This window comes from Cricetulus griseus, chromosome 7, assembly GCF_003668045.3.
Source record: "Cricetulus griseus strain 17A/GY chromosome 7, alternate assembly CriGri-PICRH-1.0, whole genome shotgun sequence".
Taxonomy (NCBI): Eukaryota; Metazoa; Chordata; class Mammalia; order Rodentia; family Cricetidae; genus Cricetulus; species Cricetulus griseus.
In genome coordinates, this window is record NC_048600.1 from 97144885 (window position 1) to 97161527 (window position 16643).

The 16643-nt window shown below is 45.4% G+C and overlaps 1 protein-coding gene across 4 annotated transcripts in view; it reads left to right on the top strand.

Moving 5' to 3' along the window:
- Positions 1-10920, top strand: part of Hnf1b (HNF1 homeobox B) — a 52646-nt gene extending 41726 nt beyond the window's left edge. For all 4 annotated transcript variants that reach the window (XM_027426440.2, XM_027426441.2, XM_027426442.2 and 1 more), the window contains exons 8-9: positions 627-745; positions 9929-10920. In XM_027426440.2, coding sequence (XP_027282241.1) covers positions 627-745; positions 9929-9949 — 140 coding nt within the window. In that variant the 3' untranslated portion in view covers positions 9950-10920. The remainder of the gene's footprint in view (positions 1-626; positions 746-9928) is intronic.
- Positions 10921-16643: the final 5723 nt, after the last annotated feature.

The window sequence follows — 16643 nt, forward strand, 5'->3', positions numbered from 1 at the left end:
TGCTTTCATTAGCTAGTCAGGTGACCTAGGATCTACATGATTCTTATGGATAGCTAACATGAGTCACAAGGTTCCAGATGTGGCAGGCAAGTACTAAAACAACCAAATATTGAGTCACATGCAAGTCTCCTTTTGTTTATTCTTCATTTTTCTGTGACATTTTGAGGCTTTGCTATCATTGTAGTGAAACTGGAATAGCCCAGAATTATATAATTACACATGCATCTAATTACTATTGTTAATCAGTCTGTAACTCTGAGGGGGAAACCTGGAGTTTGAAATGTGGCATAAACAGTAAGCACACACCTGGGCAGCTGTGTTGTGTTGACCAGCAAGGGTACTCTATATGCACAAAGTTGCTTGTTGATGCTTAGGCTCCTAATATTTTACCCAAAGTCAGGGAAACAAAAGTATGCTCAGGTATTTATTTAGTTCAAAGTAGTTTAAATATAATATTTTCCTACAATAGATGTCATCCATATTTTACAAGGGAGGAGACCAAGCCAAGATTGAGTACCTTGATTAAAGAACTAGAATTTTTCCATAGGAGGAATAAGAGCTACAGTTTGGCTTATGGTGGCATTGTGACTGGATATAATGAGTTCATCTTCTCTCTGTCTCTCCAGTGTATGCACATAAACAGGAACCCCCTCAGTATTCCCACACCTCCCGGTTTCCATCTGCGATGGTGGTCACAGATACCAGTAGCATCAATACTCTCACCAGCATGTCTTCCAGTAAACAGGTAATGCCAACTGGAGGGGCCAGGGTGTGCATGTGCATGCATGTATATGCGTGTGTGTGTGTGTGTGTGTGTGTGTGTGTGTGTGTGTGTGTGTGTGTGTGTACGTGTGATGATTCAGAATGTCAAGATACCAAAGGAGTGAGTAAATGCTCATCCACATGGTTTTATTATGAGACTTTCCTTTAGTTACCTGCTAAAGAGAATCCCTGAGGTCAGAGGGCAAAACAGATAGGCCACAGGCCAAAAGGGCTTATTGCTCCCCAGCAAGAGTATTAAATGCAGACTGAAGTTGGATGAGTCACTGGAATCTGGATGGCACAGTGCTGCTGTCAGACACTGGAATTGAGCATTCCTGACTGGGATGGTTGATGGTCCATGGAAAGGGTTTTTCCAGGATGGGATGGGAAGGTCAGGATGTCTGTTGTGTCACCAGCTTTGCAAAGGTGGTCAGTGGGGAAAGAGAAAGGCGAATGAGGGGTCTTTGGACTGATTCTCTTGGTCCAGGACCCATACGGTGCCCAGGCACAATAAGCCCAAGGACCAGCCTAATTGTGCTAACCCTTTGGGGACTCCCCAGCAGGCAGTGTGACTCTTTCAGAGGATTGTGCCCATTTGATGGTTTATTAAGAAACTTAAACTCAACTTCCTGGTGCACACAAAAGTGGGAGGGGGGGTCTAGCAGCTTAGTCACTGCCTCAGAAGGTGAGTAATCCCCTCCTCCCAAAGAGGTGATGGAGTAATAAAGACAACAGGGAGGGCTGTAGCTCAGACAGCCAGACAGGACACCGAGAACTAGAAAACAGGACACAGTGTCTGAATACAGTTGTGGATTCCAGAGTAACACAATAAGACCTTTCAGCAGCCAGGGTCTGTGTACTGTGGGAACTGTTTGGCCCCTATCGATTGCTAGATAAGGAGGCGACAGCCTTGAACTTCATGTCAGAAGCACTCATCAAGGTTTGATCTCGTTGATGTCTCCCCTCCTCCCCTCCCCCCCCATAAGTCACACCTTACCCACTGCTCCGAGCTTCCAATCCGATTCTTTTATGGGCCCAGGAGTCTTAACTCCTTCCTTGACTCATCTTCTGGCCCTAGAGCGGTGGTTCTCAACCTGTGGGTCATGACCCCTTTGGGGACTCATATCAGATATCCTGTGTCTCAGATGTTTACATTATGATTCATAACAGTAGCAAAATGACAGTTATGAAGTAATGAAACAATTTTATGGTTGGGGGTCACCACAGCGTGAGGAATTGTAATAAAAGGTCACAGCAGTAGGAAGGTTGGGAACCACTGCCCTAGAGTGAAGTAGGGCAGCTTCTACTGCTTTCTTTGAGCCTTCATGTCTTCATCTTGAAAATAACAGTTGGACCTTCTACTGGTTCCAAAGATTTGAAGAGTACGTGTATATTAAGAGCCTGGCATATCCTGGATGCTAAACACATAGCTTGGGTTGCTGGGCTCCAAAATTGGAGCTAGAAGGAGAGGTGTGTGGGACCCACTCTACCACTCTTCTCTCACCCAATAGAAGATTAAAAGACAACCCTCCGTTGCCCTGCCCTTCGACTCCTGACTCCTGTGCCATTTCCCACTCTTTGTAACCATCAGGGAAAACATTTATCTGTGCTCACCAATCTCAGTCAGGGGGGCAGCCAGGCGCAGCAGCCCTCCTTGGGAATACCTTCCTCTTTTAAAGGTTTTATCAATCCATCTACCGCTTGGGCAGCCCTAGACAGGGCAGTGATTAATTAGCCCTGTCTTTCCCACATTGACTTTGATGCTTGCCTGTTGAAACGAGTCCTCTGGATTCAGGAAATAGTCTCTTAACCTGCTTCAAGAAGCTCCCAAAGATGCTGCCGTCTGCCCCCACGTGGTTTCTGCCCTCCGCTGGGCAGAGTGGCTAGTCAACCTTGAAGTTGCAAGGGCAGCTTTCTTGACCCATTATGTCTCTATATTCCAGGACATCTCATAAGGGGCCAGATCCTCATCTCTGCAACATTGAAGATGTTCATTATATGAATAAGAATTATTTAAAAACATTCAGGTGGGCATGGTGGTACATGCTTACAATAGCAGGACAAAGGAAACTGAGGCAAGAGGAGCATTGTCTCAAAAGAAAAATGTAATGGCTTTGTAGTGTATACCTCTCTCTGGTGAACATTGTCTCGTCATTTTCATTCAATTGCAGTCTTCTAAATTCAAAGACATAAACCCAGACTGGAAAGTGATCTACCCAAGGTCATGCAGATGAACTTAGCCCCCAGACATCAGTCAGTCTTTGACTCCAAATCCTGAACTCTTTCCATTTAAACACCTATCCTCTCTCTTGAAAATGCCCATGGTAATCATCAATGCTTTTGTTGTTGTCAGTGGTTGGGAACTTGAGTAAAAAATTAAACTTTGTGCTAAGTTCCAAACAGAAAACTTCCTTCAAACCAAAGCAGAAGGAAGAATGGAAAAGAGTAGACTGGAGTGAAGATGGTCTATACACCCCCTGTTCCAGAGGCACCAGGGACATGAGCAGCTTTTGTTCTTTCTTCATTTTAAATTGTTCTCCATGAAGAGACAGTGGTCTCATAAAGAAACTCTGACAGAGAAGGAAGAGAGATGGTTTCAAAACCATTGCTAGGTGTTAGGGCATGTGAGATATACGAGAGAGAATGGGTCCTTGGTCAAATATGTTCTAGGAACTTCTAGGTTAAACAGAGCCTGCTGGGAAGGGCTTCTCATAACAGTCCATGTGCTGATGTGTGTGTGGGGAACCAGCAGCTAGTGCGTGCCATGCCTGGGTCATGGAGATACACCCTGGACAGTGCTATTTTGTAGGCTTTGTATTGTGGTAGGAAAAACCAGGACACCTGAATTAATTCTGACTCCATCAGTTCCTGCTGTGTGAGCTTGGGCTGTTTTCCCCCACTAAGACTGCTGCTTGCTTTATGAATGGGAAAACCCTACTTTGTCTCAAAAGTGCCTAACAGGCTGTCATGGGCATATTCAGGTGCAGTGGGAAGCTCCCTCTACATTCCTTCTTCTGTCTGTGCTCTTTTATGAAGCCATTGTCTCTCCTTCTGCCTTCTTCAGCATCCACCTCAGTGTTTGGTCTATATGTGGTCATAGGAGGCCCTGGCAGCAACATGTCTCAAGATTATGGTCATTTCTCCTGAAGGCTTATCATCTTAGGTCTAGGCTCTAGATCACTGTTCCCCTTGTTGCTTAGCAGACAGGTTCTCTCTCTCTCTCTCTCTCTCTCTCTCTCTCTCTCTCTCTCTCTCTCTCTCTCTCTCTCTCTCCCTTCTAGAAAAAAAAAGCAAGTGGTTCAGGAGTACCCAAGCCTTTTGTGTTTTGCCAAATGCTTGGGCCATTTGTGACTATTCAATGAGTGGATGGGTAGACAATGCATGGATGGATGGATAGATAGATAGATAGATAGATAGATAGATAGATAGATAGATAGAGGAATGGATTCAGAACAGATACTTTTTAGTACCTCCAATTTCCAACAAACATTTAAGCTGCTGTTCTACCATGTATTATCTGGCTAACCCCCCTATTCCTTCTGCTAAAGAGATATTTTTATGCAGAAAACTGAGGCTCAAAGATGAAGAGAGATATGAATAATTTCATACAATTATAAACCCCACAGCAATCACCTCCCAAGAGCTTTCTTTCTCTCTTGTTTGTTTGTTTGTTTGTTTGTTTTGAGATGATGGTTTGAATGCTTTGGGTGGCCTCTGAACCAGTTGCTGTTTTCCTGGAAGACAGGAGGAAGTGTGCTTATGTGTTAACAGGAAGGGAACAGCATTTGGGAACCTAGATCCAAAAGGAAGGATCTTTGACTGGCTTGGAACTCACTATACAAACAAGTCTGGCATCAATTTTGCAATCATCTTCTTTCATCTGCCTCCCAAGTGCTGTTCACAGGCTTCTGATAGCTATGCATGCTTAAACAGCATAATAATGATGCGGGGTTGGGCATGTATAAGGAAGCTAAATCTAGACTGTAGACTTGTAACTGTCTGATTCCAGTACTTACTGTTGCTACTACAGACCTGCCTCAGTATCCTCCAGGATGGAGTTTCAGGAGTCCTTGGCTGCCAAGCTTCCCCCTGTAGCTCCTGCCACCTGTCCTTTCTGGAGAATTTGTCTCTTTCCCCTTCAGCTCTTGGGTATTGTGTGTTACGTTCTGAGAGGTTTGTGTCTGAGCTCCTGTGTAGCAGAGACTACACCAAGCAATGGCTTCAGTCACAACTAAAGTGTGCTGGCTGTGAGCTGAGCCCTGCTTCCCATAGTTCTCTCTACCCACTCTTTCACTTCCTAGTTTATGGAGAGGGCAAGAGAAGCCCCCAGAGGTGCTGGCAAGAGAAGGTGGGCTGCTTCATTGTGAGTCCTCTACAGCTGTCCCTTCTCATCAAGCCTTCTTCATTGTCGAGGGAAGCAAGATGGTCTGATGGCTAGGAGTGCTAAGCCTGGGAGTTGGCCAGATCCAGACTCAAAATTCTACCACCTTCTACTCATGCTCGGGGAATATGTCAAGCCTCAGTTTCCTTCTGTATGCAATGAAATCTCCTGCATGGGATCATTACAAGGACTGACTGCAAGATTGCAGTAGAATGTATCCCTCCATGTTTGACCCAAGAGAACATCAAGTCTATGGAAGCTAGGTCACATCTGGTTTCTGCTGCTAGTGACCCTCAGTGTGTCCAGAGAATGAGAAGGATGTTTATAAATGACTAAGAACATTCATTTCCCCCTATAGTCTCACTCGGATTTTTTTTATAAACATCTATTTTTGTTTTATGTGTGTTAATGTTTTGCCTGCGTGTATCTCTGCACCATGTACATAATAGTGCCCAAGGAGGCCAGAAAGATGTGTTGAATTCCCTGAGACTGGAGTTATAGATGCTTATGAGTGCCATATGGGTGCTGGGAACTGGACTCCAGTTCTTGGTAAGAACAGCAAGTGCTCTTAACCTCTGAGTTATCTCTCTAGCCCCTATCAGATGATCTTACCTCATAACTAAGCATGCAAGCTTTGCCATTGTAAGTCCCTATGCATTTTACTTACAGTTCATGTAGATTGTAGTTCCCACATCTCTAAAATTATAAGTATAATGAATACTTTCAATTAACCGGACAGGAATTAATAATAGAATTGGGCTGTTTGTTCTCACCAATCTTATCTCTTTTCTTACTTTCATTTCAGTCTTGAGGCCACTCCAGGCTGGCTTCCAGCCTCATACTCCACTCTGTCCAGATCACTACCACCTTCATGTTGTGGATCCAGGCTGCTTTCTTATGCCATACCACAGCCCATTATTCCCTCCTTTTCCCTTTGGAATTTTAGACACCAACTCTTCCTGTAGCACTCAATACTCCTTCTCTTACCCTTAGCTGGCAACTCATCTTCTCAATATTGGAGCACTCTTTGGCCTCTTCTCATCAATGCTCACACCACCAATTCCATGACTTTGGGCCAAGCGCATATACTGATGGCACCTGTGATCTGTCTCCAAGGCAGTCCTGCCCTCTGAGAGTTCATTGACAGTGTTATCTTTAGTGAGACACATGTATGCCTAATATGTGCAGCACACCTCTCAAATTGAGCCCATTAAAAATAGGAACTCTTCACCCCCCAATTACTTCCTTGTTTTATAATCCCATTTCTAAAACCCCTGCCCTCCTTTCCTACAAGAGACCTTAATTCTTTTCTCCATACCCCACATCCTGTCCATCAGTTAAGTTCTACTAGGAGTCCTTTAGAATACCTCACCACTCCCATGGGTACTATCTTAGCCCAAGCTCAGGCTTCTCTTGTCTCTAGCTAGTCTCTTTCAGTGGCCCTTGACTCCCACTTCTACTCTTTTTTTAATTAATTAATTAATTTATTTATTTATTTATTTATTTATTTATTTTTGGTTTTTTGAGACAGTGTTTCTCTGTGTAGCTTTGGAGCCTATCCTGGCACTCCCTCTGGAGACCAGGCTGGCCTCGAACTCTCAGAGATTCACCTGCCTCTGCCTCCCAAGTGCTGGGATTAAAGGCGTGTGCCACCAGCGCCCTGCTCTCACTTCTACTCTTACACACAATGCTGTGGTCTGATTGCAGCAGCCCGATTGATCTCTTCAAGAGATAAATCAAGCATGTCCCTCCCCTGTCAAAACTCTCCTGTAGCTTACAAGGCTCTGGGTGATCAGGCTACTGCTACTGCTGCTGCTACTATCTTCATACTTTTTTCTGCTCCTCCTTTGCTCCCTGGGCTTAAGTGGAACCAGGGACTCAACAGCCAGCAAGTGGCCACACTCAGTGTTGTACATTTGGCCTCTTCTGCCTGGAGCACAATTTGTGGGGCTTTCCATGCTTATTCCTTCGTTTGATTCAATTCAAATGTCACAACCTCCCTAAATGAGTCCCTCAAGTTAGCCTAACTTACCAGGCTTGTTTTCTAAGAGTATTCATCTCCTCCTAAAAGCTGGTGACATAGGATATATATGCATGTGATGTTTAGTGGCACATTGTTCAAACTCACTAGAATATAAGCTGTGTGAATTATAGGCTGGTCCTGTTCACAGTTGCACACCCTGGACACATAACAGACACTCAGTAATAGGTTAAATGAATAAATAACAGCCACCTACCTCAAAGGGTGGATGGAGGCCAGCAAGATAGCTCAGTAGGTAAAGGCCAGTGACCTGAGTAGCTCCCCAGCACCGACATGGTGGAAAGGGAGAACTGACTTTTGCAAGGTGTCCTCTGACCTCCATGCACAAGCTGTGGCATGTGAATGTCTGTACACTTGCAATAAATACATGTTCAAAATGATGATAGATAAAAGGCTGTGTAAGCAAAGCCCTAAACATAGTGTCTGCACACGATGGAATTTCGGGATGTGTTAGCTACCACCATTATGAAACAAATACTCTGAGGATGAAGGCCTCAGCTACCACACCCCTCAGACAGAAGGTCATACAATGATCCTCTGGGCCGGGGGGGGGGGGGGGCATGGAACTGGGTGTGCTAGGACCCCAGTGCACACCTTATCAGATGTTTATGTTTAGACTCTGAGGGGAGCAAATAATTCCAGTTCCCTTGACAACATTTAGGGCTCTGCCACCATTTTATTATGTGAGCAAACATCTGATAGCTGGGAAGCCCATCCCTAATGACAGGTCATAGAATCTCACTGGCGTCTCCTTATCTACCCTTCGTGTTTGCTCTTCTATTGAGACCCTCGAGGTCACAAGCCATTTTCTCTCTCTTCCACCTGAAATCTGAAAATTGGAAGGAGAAGGGGAGGGGCTGATTGTGGGAAGTAAAGAGACTTGAGAGTGGGGGTGGGCAGAGGTAAGAAGAGGAGGCAAAGGGTATCAGAGGATCCTGACCAAGGCCTCAAGAATGTAGGAGGACCAGAAAGCCAGCTCCTCACACAAATGCACAGCTCAGGCCCACTCTTAGGAGCCCTCAAGAGCAGCAAGACCAGAGGAAGGAGTCAGTGCTGGGCATTATCAATAATGACCGTGCTCACACCTCTGAGGCAGCTTCAGCTGGGCTAATGCAACCAAGCCCACTGAAGCTCCCCTTCTATAGAGGAAGAACCTGAAGCATGAAGAATAATCTGACTAAAAACAAAGTCTAAATAGAAAGAATGCTCTTAGCCCCTGACTCATGCTGGAGGTCACCCAAAACCAACCTGAGGCTCTGGTTCCAGTCTTCCTGGTTCTGAACCATTGGACCATCCCAGCTCACTCTGAACCTTGCTTTTTAAAATCTGTCATGACGTTGTGATAGCCTCATGGGGTCATAGTTGAGAGCACTGATTAGTAAGAAAATAATGGGATAATAGGCCTGTGTTTAGGCATGTGTTTATACCGGTTCACACCGAATGTGATGTATGTTTGAAAGGAACATCTTGAGAGAACAAGCCACTAGGCCGAAAGGAAAACCTGTAGTGTTAACAAAAGTGAAAGGGTGGGAAGAAAAGAAAGGGGAAAATGACTCTGAGAGTAATGATTTTCTGAAATAATCACAGGGAAGCCCTGGGCTCTGGAAGGTGAGGCTATCTCACATGGGTCCTGTGGCTCCTCCCAGAGGGTGGCTCCAGACACTCTGAGGTCTCCTTCCCTGGCCCACCCAGATGTGTGGCATCAAACACTATCAGCCTTTGGCTTCTTTTCCTAATGGTAACAACCCTTAAAAGTTCTTTTTAAAATTAATTCATGTTTATTTCATGTGCACTCATTTGCCTGCATGTATGTCTGTGTGAAGGGGTCAGACCACCTGAAACTGGAGTTACAGACAGTTGTGGGCTACCATGTGGGTGCTGGGAGTTGAACCTGAGTTCTCTGGAAGAGCAGCCAGAGCTCTTCTTAATGCCTGAGCCATCTCTCCAGCCCCGCCCTTTCCAAAGCCCTCTCCCTTGTGGAAACTTTGAGTAAAAGGGCATTTATTTTTCTCACTGGCTTTATGGCCTTGCTGCTTCTGATAGATCAGCAGCATCAGCAGAACCTGAAGAGTTCTTAGAAATGTACACCCCCGGGGCAGGTAAGGTGGCTCACCTGGTGAAGGAGCTTGCTGCCAAGCCCATCAACCTGAGTTTGACCATGGAACTCACATAGTGGAAGAGGAGAACTGACTCATACAAGTTGTCCTCTGACCTCCACATGTGCACTGTGGGTGCATGCACACACAAATAAATAAATGTAAAGAATTTTTAAACTACAAATGCAAACTCCAGGCCTAAGAACCAGAAATGCATCTGTTTTAGCAGGATCCTTGTCCTGATTGTTCCATCCAAGTTTGGGAAGTAGTGGTCTAGGGCACCGTGCTCTTTGAGGTCTTAGGAAGAGACTTCCACAAGAAGCCCAGAGCAACCCACCCTGCTGTTTGTGTGATCTCCCTGAGCACTATAGGAATGCCATTGTCACAAAACCCCACTTTAGGGGTAAGGTCAGCAAATCAGGGCTATCTCAGGGTCTCCAGCAATGGACTTCTTTCCTCAGAAATGTCAGGGAAAGCTTTCCTACGGGGAATGTGCTTCAGCAAGTGGGATGCAGCTGAGTGCCTACCCATCCCAGCCCCCAGCCTCCCGGTACTTTGCTGGCTGAGCTGTGGGTTCCCTCTCTTGGAGAAGCCGATGGCCTACGTGCACACAGCTAAGCCTTTCTCTCTCTCTCTCTTTCTCTGCAGTGTCCACTGCAAGCCTGGTGATGCCTACATAACCACTCACTTTGTGTGCAGCAACAAGGACCCCATTTTCCACACCATCAAATCTCTCTGGGCAGCTGTCATAGAAAAGCCCAGTGACCCAACGAGGGAGCCCAGGAGAGGTCCCTACTGAGCTGACACCCTGCAGGCACCTTGAACGACCTGCTCTCTTGAGGTGCAGCTTGAAGCCTAGCTTCCCTTCTCTGCAGTATTGTCATGATGCCTCTCCGGAGAAGCCAAGTGCTCTTGTTTCTCCCAGAGGTGGCCGGTGCCAAGTGGTGCAACAGGAAGTGAGAAAACCATGGAGTCTACGCTGCAATCCTTCATTGAACAAACTGATGCAAAAACTTGAATCTGTTACTGAAATGACCAGGAGGACCTAGGAGGACGTGTGCTATTGAACTGAGCCAGACACTGTAAATACTGACAGACTCCCTCTCCCATCCCAGATGATCTCAAGATTTCTTCTAAAGAAGTAAATTTGTCCAATGGGTGTAAACTATAAACTATTGTAATTAAGTGCAATTTCCCTTCCAGGTATCCACCCCAACCCTGTATATCATACTGAAGTGTCTATCACTTTTCTTTGTAAAGGTCAGAGTTGAAATTCCAAGAGTAACTTGTTCCCTCCCCGCTCCCAATGGAAAAACACCCAGAGTGGGAAATGAATCTCTTTACCTCCCCTGCGGCCACAGGGATGGCATACTTTGACAGAGTGCCAGCTATCTCTGTTCTCCTGATGTTAAGACACACCTCTGGATCTCTAGAGGGGTGGGGCATAGTGGCAGCATGATGCCCTAGCTTCGTGCGGGCCTGGGGCTCAGCAAGTGAATCCTCCAATAAATCCCAGGGCAGGGATACTGACTGGCTGACAGCCATCTCAGGAAGCCTCCCATTAAAGCAATTTATTTTGTCACTGCGCAGAGTCTCCTGTTTCTCATACCTCCTCCCCTGTTATGGTTTCACCAAGAACCCTTGGCCTGGTCTCTGAGATTTCCCAGTGAGTCCATTGAAGATGGCTGGCACCCGTGTAGTCTTCTTCAAGTGTTAGCTTTCTCATGCTTTGATGTGGGAAACAGTCATTGAACCATCAGACATCACATGGACAAGGTCATAGAGCCAATTCTATTCTTAAAGAAAAAAAGTATAAGGGAGAAAGATGTAGTGGAGAACTTCTAAAATCTCATTTTAAGCATTGATTCTAGGCTTTTTCATGCCTTCTTGGCCTCCCTTAGGACTGTTTGGGGCCCAGGAAAAGGGGCTCTTGCAGATGCCAACACATCCTTGGTCCATTCTCTGTTGAGGATACTAACGAATTCAATGCTGATTTGGGAGGAAGGACCCTGCCCTGACCTAGTTCTGCCTCCTCTTCTATAGCAAATCCTGCTGGCCTGTGTTTTTTCTACTTTCCAACAAGTATTTTCCAGAGAAAGTAGACACAAGAGAACTATAGTGACACTCCCTGGGTGGCAGGGTTTTCATATATCCCACTATAGTGGAAGATGGCCATTCTCAGAGAGCTGGGAAATTTTGCTGAGGACCTACTGTGTGCTCAAAACAGGAACAGATAAATATAAAATACTGGTCCCTACTGGCTCCTGGGTTGCCTGGACTGTAATTTGGGGTTGAAGTGGTGAAGAGCATTCATAATTAGGTTGAGATGAAGCCAGGGCAGGGGCAAGCACTACACACACATAGATAGCAAAGATCTCCTTGCACTACTCAGGGTGACCTAAAAGGACAAGTTCAGGGTCTGGAGAGATGGCTCAGTTGTTAACAGCAATTGCTCATGTGGAGGGCACAGCTTTAGTTCCTAGCACCCATGTTAAGCTCCTCACCTGTAACTATAACTCCAGAGGACCCAGCACCCTCTCCTTGCTCTCTCGCTTGCTTCAGAGGGCATGGCATACACAGACAAGCAGGTACATGCACATAAATAAAATCTGTTTTAAAAGTTTTTAGAGGGCATGTCCAGTTCCAGAAAAGCATGAAGCCTCAACCTTGGCTGGAACCCTATGTATAGCCAGATCACACTGTTTGGGGACCAGCAAGCATGTGCATTGACAGATTGTTTGGCATTGTTGCAATAACTGAGGACCAGAGGTCCTATTGATCCACAGGGTCATCTGTACAAGGAGAGGGAGGAAGTGTAGTTAGGTACAGCTGGCCTTGAACTCACAGACATCCACCTGTCTCTGCCTCCTGAGTACTAGAACTAAAGTGTACCACCACCACCTGGCTGTCTTAATTTTTCTTAGCCAAACCCTATTTGAACCAAGTTATACAGAAGGGAGAACCAGGCAGGCCCTTCCTAATACCCCTTCAGCTAAAAGAGGGAGAAAGGTACCTACTAATGGGGGGTTGAGGTGGAAACTGCCAATTCTGAAGATTTGAAGAAGCCTCATCCATTCCTCCCTTAATCACCGGCATTCTCTAAGCTCCTTCTTTACCCACCAAACACAAACTAACAGATGGCTTTTTCTCCCAGGACCACTCGTGTTCTAGGCAGCATCCTGGGTTAGACCCTCTTCATTTTAACACCCATGGGTAGCAAATGAAATCCTTAATGAAAACCTGCACTAAACTATTCTGAGCCCAGTGGTGGTGGCGCCTCCCCTCCCAAGGTACAGATAGCTTGTTCTGTTTGCTGTGGAATTCAGGTGGATAAGAATACAATGCAGCTGAGAGTCGGAGCCCTCCACTCACAGTTGGGGGCAGGCCTTTGATAGACTTCTTGGAGTCCAGCTACTTTGATTAGGATCAGCACGGAGGTCATATGGAAAACTGCAATGGTAATAACCGTACTGATTTTTAAGGTCCTTTGAGGAGTGACAGGGTTAATGTCAATGGCTTGGATCTCTGAAACCTGCACACGCTGTAGGGGTATGCATTCTTTCCTGAGCTGGGTTGATGCTTCCAGATGTTAATCAAGATTTCCTTATCACCTGTGTGGTGCTGGGCATTTGGTCAAATGCTTTTGTTTCTATGGTACATGGCAAATGAAGTGGTAAACTGAGGCTTAGGAAGAGCAAATCCAAGGAGAGAGGGCTTGCCTTGGGAGACTTCCCAAGGGAAAGAAGATAGAATGGGACACTTGGGAGGCTATGGAGAGCCCCAGGAAGCTGGAACTTGTCCTTGTTTCTTAAATGAGGTGGGGGCAGGGAACAGGGGTCCCAGGAAGACTCTGGGAGCCAGGAAAGGACAAAGTCAGGAGGAGGCAGGAGCCAGCTGTGCTAGAGGTAAAGCTGGCTGATAGCTCCCTTTGAATAGGGAATTAAATGCATCAAAAGCCACTCTGGATAACAAGCAATTGTCGGACAGCAGACTACGTGGCAGGGATGATGACAGAGATACAGTTTTCCCCAACTCATCACAGGGTTGCCATTCATAACAAACAGCAATCAGATGCACTAATGCCTCTTAGTCTCCTCCTTCCCCCTTTCTGTCTCTCCCTCTCTCTTCCTCTCCTCAGACTCCTCCATGCAGGGGTCATTCCACTGTGCAAATACTGAATTGTCTACTGAGACTTATAGCCTGGCTGTTTTATAACTGAATCCTTGGCGTGTACAGTACTACACACACACACACACACACACACACACACACACACACACACACACACCCCTGGGTGAACTCTTTTTCCTGAGTGTAGAGAGAAAAAACACTTTTTAAGGAGCAGCAAGCAGAGGAAATACAGAGGGAACTGTGTCAAAAGCAGAGTCACCCAAGCTAGTCTCTTAAGACTTGCATGTGTGTATATATGCCAACACACCACAGAAGAAAGTCTTTAGTATTTGCTTTTCTCACAATATATGCACTGTTAAATTCCCAAAGAAGAGTTCTTTCCTATGTCCTATTGTCTTGACATCTGTAATAAAATAATACAAGTTATTCCAAATTCATTATGAAAAGGATATACAAAGTTGGGGATTTTTTTGTTTTGTTTTGTTTTTCTGTTGTTTGTGTGTGTGTGTGTGTGTGTGTGTGTGTGTGTGTGTGTGTGTGTGGTTTTTGCTTTGTCTTTTTTGTTGTTGTTTTGTTTTGTTTTTTTGTAGTTGTTTTTGGTTTTTGAGACTGGGTTTCTCTGTGCAGCCCTGGCTGTCCTGTAACTTGCTCTGTAGACTAGGCTAGCCTCAAACTTAGAAATCTGCCTGCCTCTGCCTCCTATGTGCTGGGATTAAATGTGTGCACTACCACTGCCCAGCTGTATCACTGCAAGCTCTCTGCACTGATTTATATTCCCAGCTCCTGCAGTTTGGGGGATTTGTTATTGTTGTTTGTTGCTGAGATGAAGTCTTGCTATATTCCCTAACATGGCCCAAATTAGTGATCTTATTATTGCCTCCACCTCCTGAGCAGCTGGGATTACAAACTGTACCACATGCCCACATCTCTCAGTGAGTGAGCCCTGTGGAGGCAGAAAAAGCCTAACGTTAGTGTTGCTGAGCCCGCATCAGGATTAGAACCTCTAGAGGCTCTCACAGCAAACTGCCCTTCCATGCTCTCCCAGGACCTAGTGGCTTGTGGGCATTCCTTGGCTTGTGGCCACATAACTCCAATCTCCCACTGTGACTATCTTCCCTTCCCTTCTGTGTTGAATCTCCCTCTTTCCATATTTTAAATATTATATATGATATTTGGGGTCCATAGTATTACCTGAGATTAGGTTCCTTGATCACATTTGCAAAGACCCTTTTTCTTCTTAGCACTTAAAGATACCAAGGTTTACTTGGTTTACAAGTCACTGCTTTTGGGAGTCACCACTCAGCCTCATTCAAAGACTTTAATTCCAAACTCAGAAATAGAATCTAAGGTGCTCATTACTTTTGTAGAACATTTTGGGATTCATCTCTTTTGAGGGGGGGCTTTATCAGCATGGTTGATAATGAGAAAAATGCTTGTTTCTTAATCTTTATAAAATCTTTCAGGAGCTAAAAATACTTGAGAATGGCTCAAATCAGTAAGTAAATGGAAAACTCAAGGGCGTTGCTCATGCTTGTATCATGGATACAGAACAACAGGTAGCCGCAGTAGTTAGGTTTAACCATTCATCTCATTTGTTCCTCTAGTAACAAATTTACTTCTGCAACATAGAGCTGAGTCTTGTTCTGGGGTAGCTCAGTGGTTGTTGCTGGCCTAATGTGCACTAGACCCTGGGTGCACTTCCAAAGGGAGTTACCCAGTCTTAGCTCTACCACTTATCAGCTGAGGGATCATTGGACAGCAGTTGAAAATGGAGTTGGCCACAGATTAAACGAGATACAAGAGCACAAAACTCACTTCCAGGCTCATAGAAGAGTGCCCTATAAAATAAGCTCTTGCCTCTTATTGCACTTGGAGGACCAAGAGAGGTATCATGATAGCTAGGCCCAATTTGCCACCACCAACACCACCCACCCACCCACCCAGTGTCTTTCCCTGCTGGAACGCAAGCTCAGTGAGGCAGAGACATGGTGTTTTGTTCATTTTTGTCACCAGTATCTGGCACCTCGAGCATAGTAGGTACTCAGCAATAATCTTTTGAATGTGTGCATGTAAGTAGGTTGTGGAGTTGGAGTCAAATACACATATGTTGTCACCATCATCAACCCTAATCCCTGGAGGCTTCTGAGAGTCAAACCAAGGAGCCTGTCACTGACTACCTCTGTAGATGGGGATGAGGAGACAGGAAAGAGGAAATGGTGGCTCTGGGTGATGCTTAATGGCTACTGTGGTACTGTGACAAATAACAACTGTGACTTTTTAAAAAACACTCCAAAAGTGAAAGTCAAAACCATGGAGAGAAGAGAAAAATGGGCCTCTTTCAGATCCATATCAGCTTCTAAGCCTGAGGTTCAGGCATTCAGAGGAGGAGAAGGGGGAGGAGGGGGAAAGGGAGGAGGGAGAAGAGGAGGGGAGGATCCCACCTATTCTCAGGTCTACTCTCTGAATTCCACCTTCCAGGATTGCTACCATTTACAGAAAAATGATTGGGTATCAGATTTCTTTAAATTTTTGAAGATATTTATTTTATTTGATCTATATATGACTATTTTGTCTGCATGTATAAATGTGCATTGGAAGGTGAGCCCCCATGTGGGTGCTGGGAACCAAACTCAGGTCCTCTGGAAGAGCGCCAAGTACTCTTAATTACTTCATTTCTTCAGCCCCTAGATCTCAGACTTCTTAAAGACAGAGAACCTATTATGCCTTGTTGACAAGCTTAACCCAGGTCTTAATTCCCTGACTACAGCATATTCTCCATACCTTCTCAATATGCAAATTACCTAGGTGGGGGGGTTGCAGTAGGTGTTCATTTACACACTTGTTCAGTGACCCTGTTGTGCCCACTCACTTTGAGCCAGGTAGGCACTGTGGTAGAAGCAGGGGATTCCAAGATGCTCTGAAGGAGATCCCAGGCTGGCTGGAAAGACAGACAAATCAGCAAATGTGTAGACTTCAGAAAGTACAGTGGCAGCATACTGGAGGAAGCCCTGCCTAGGTGGAAGTAGAAAATGTTCCTTGGCAGATTAAGGACTTTGTCAGGAAGAATGAGTGACAGTCCATCAGGAAGACAAAGGATGGCAGAGACATTCCAGGTTGAGAAATCAGCCTACAAAGTGCATGTCCAAACCAAAGGGCTCCTGAAATTGTTTTGACCTGTTTTCTTATGTCCATTATTGACACCCACCCCCATGGACCTGGTACCCCTACATGA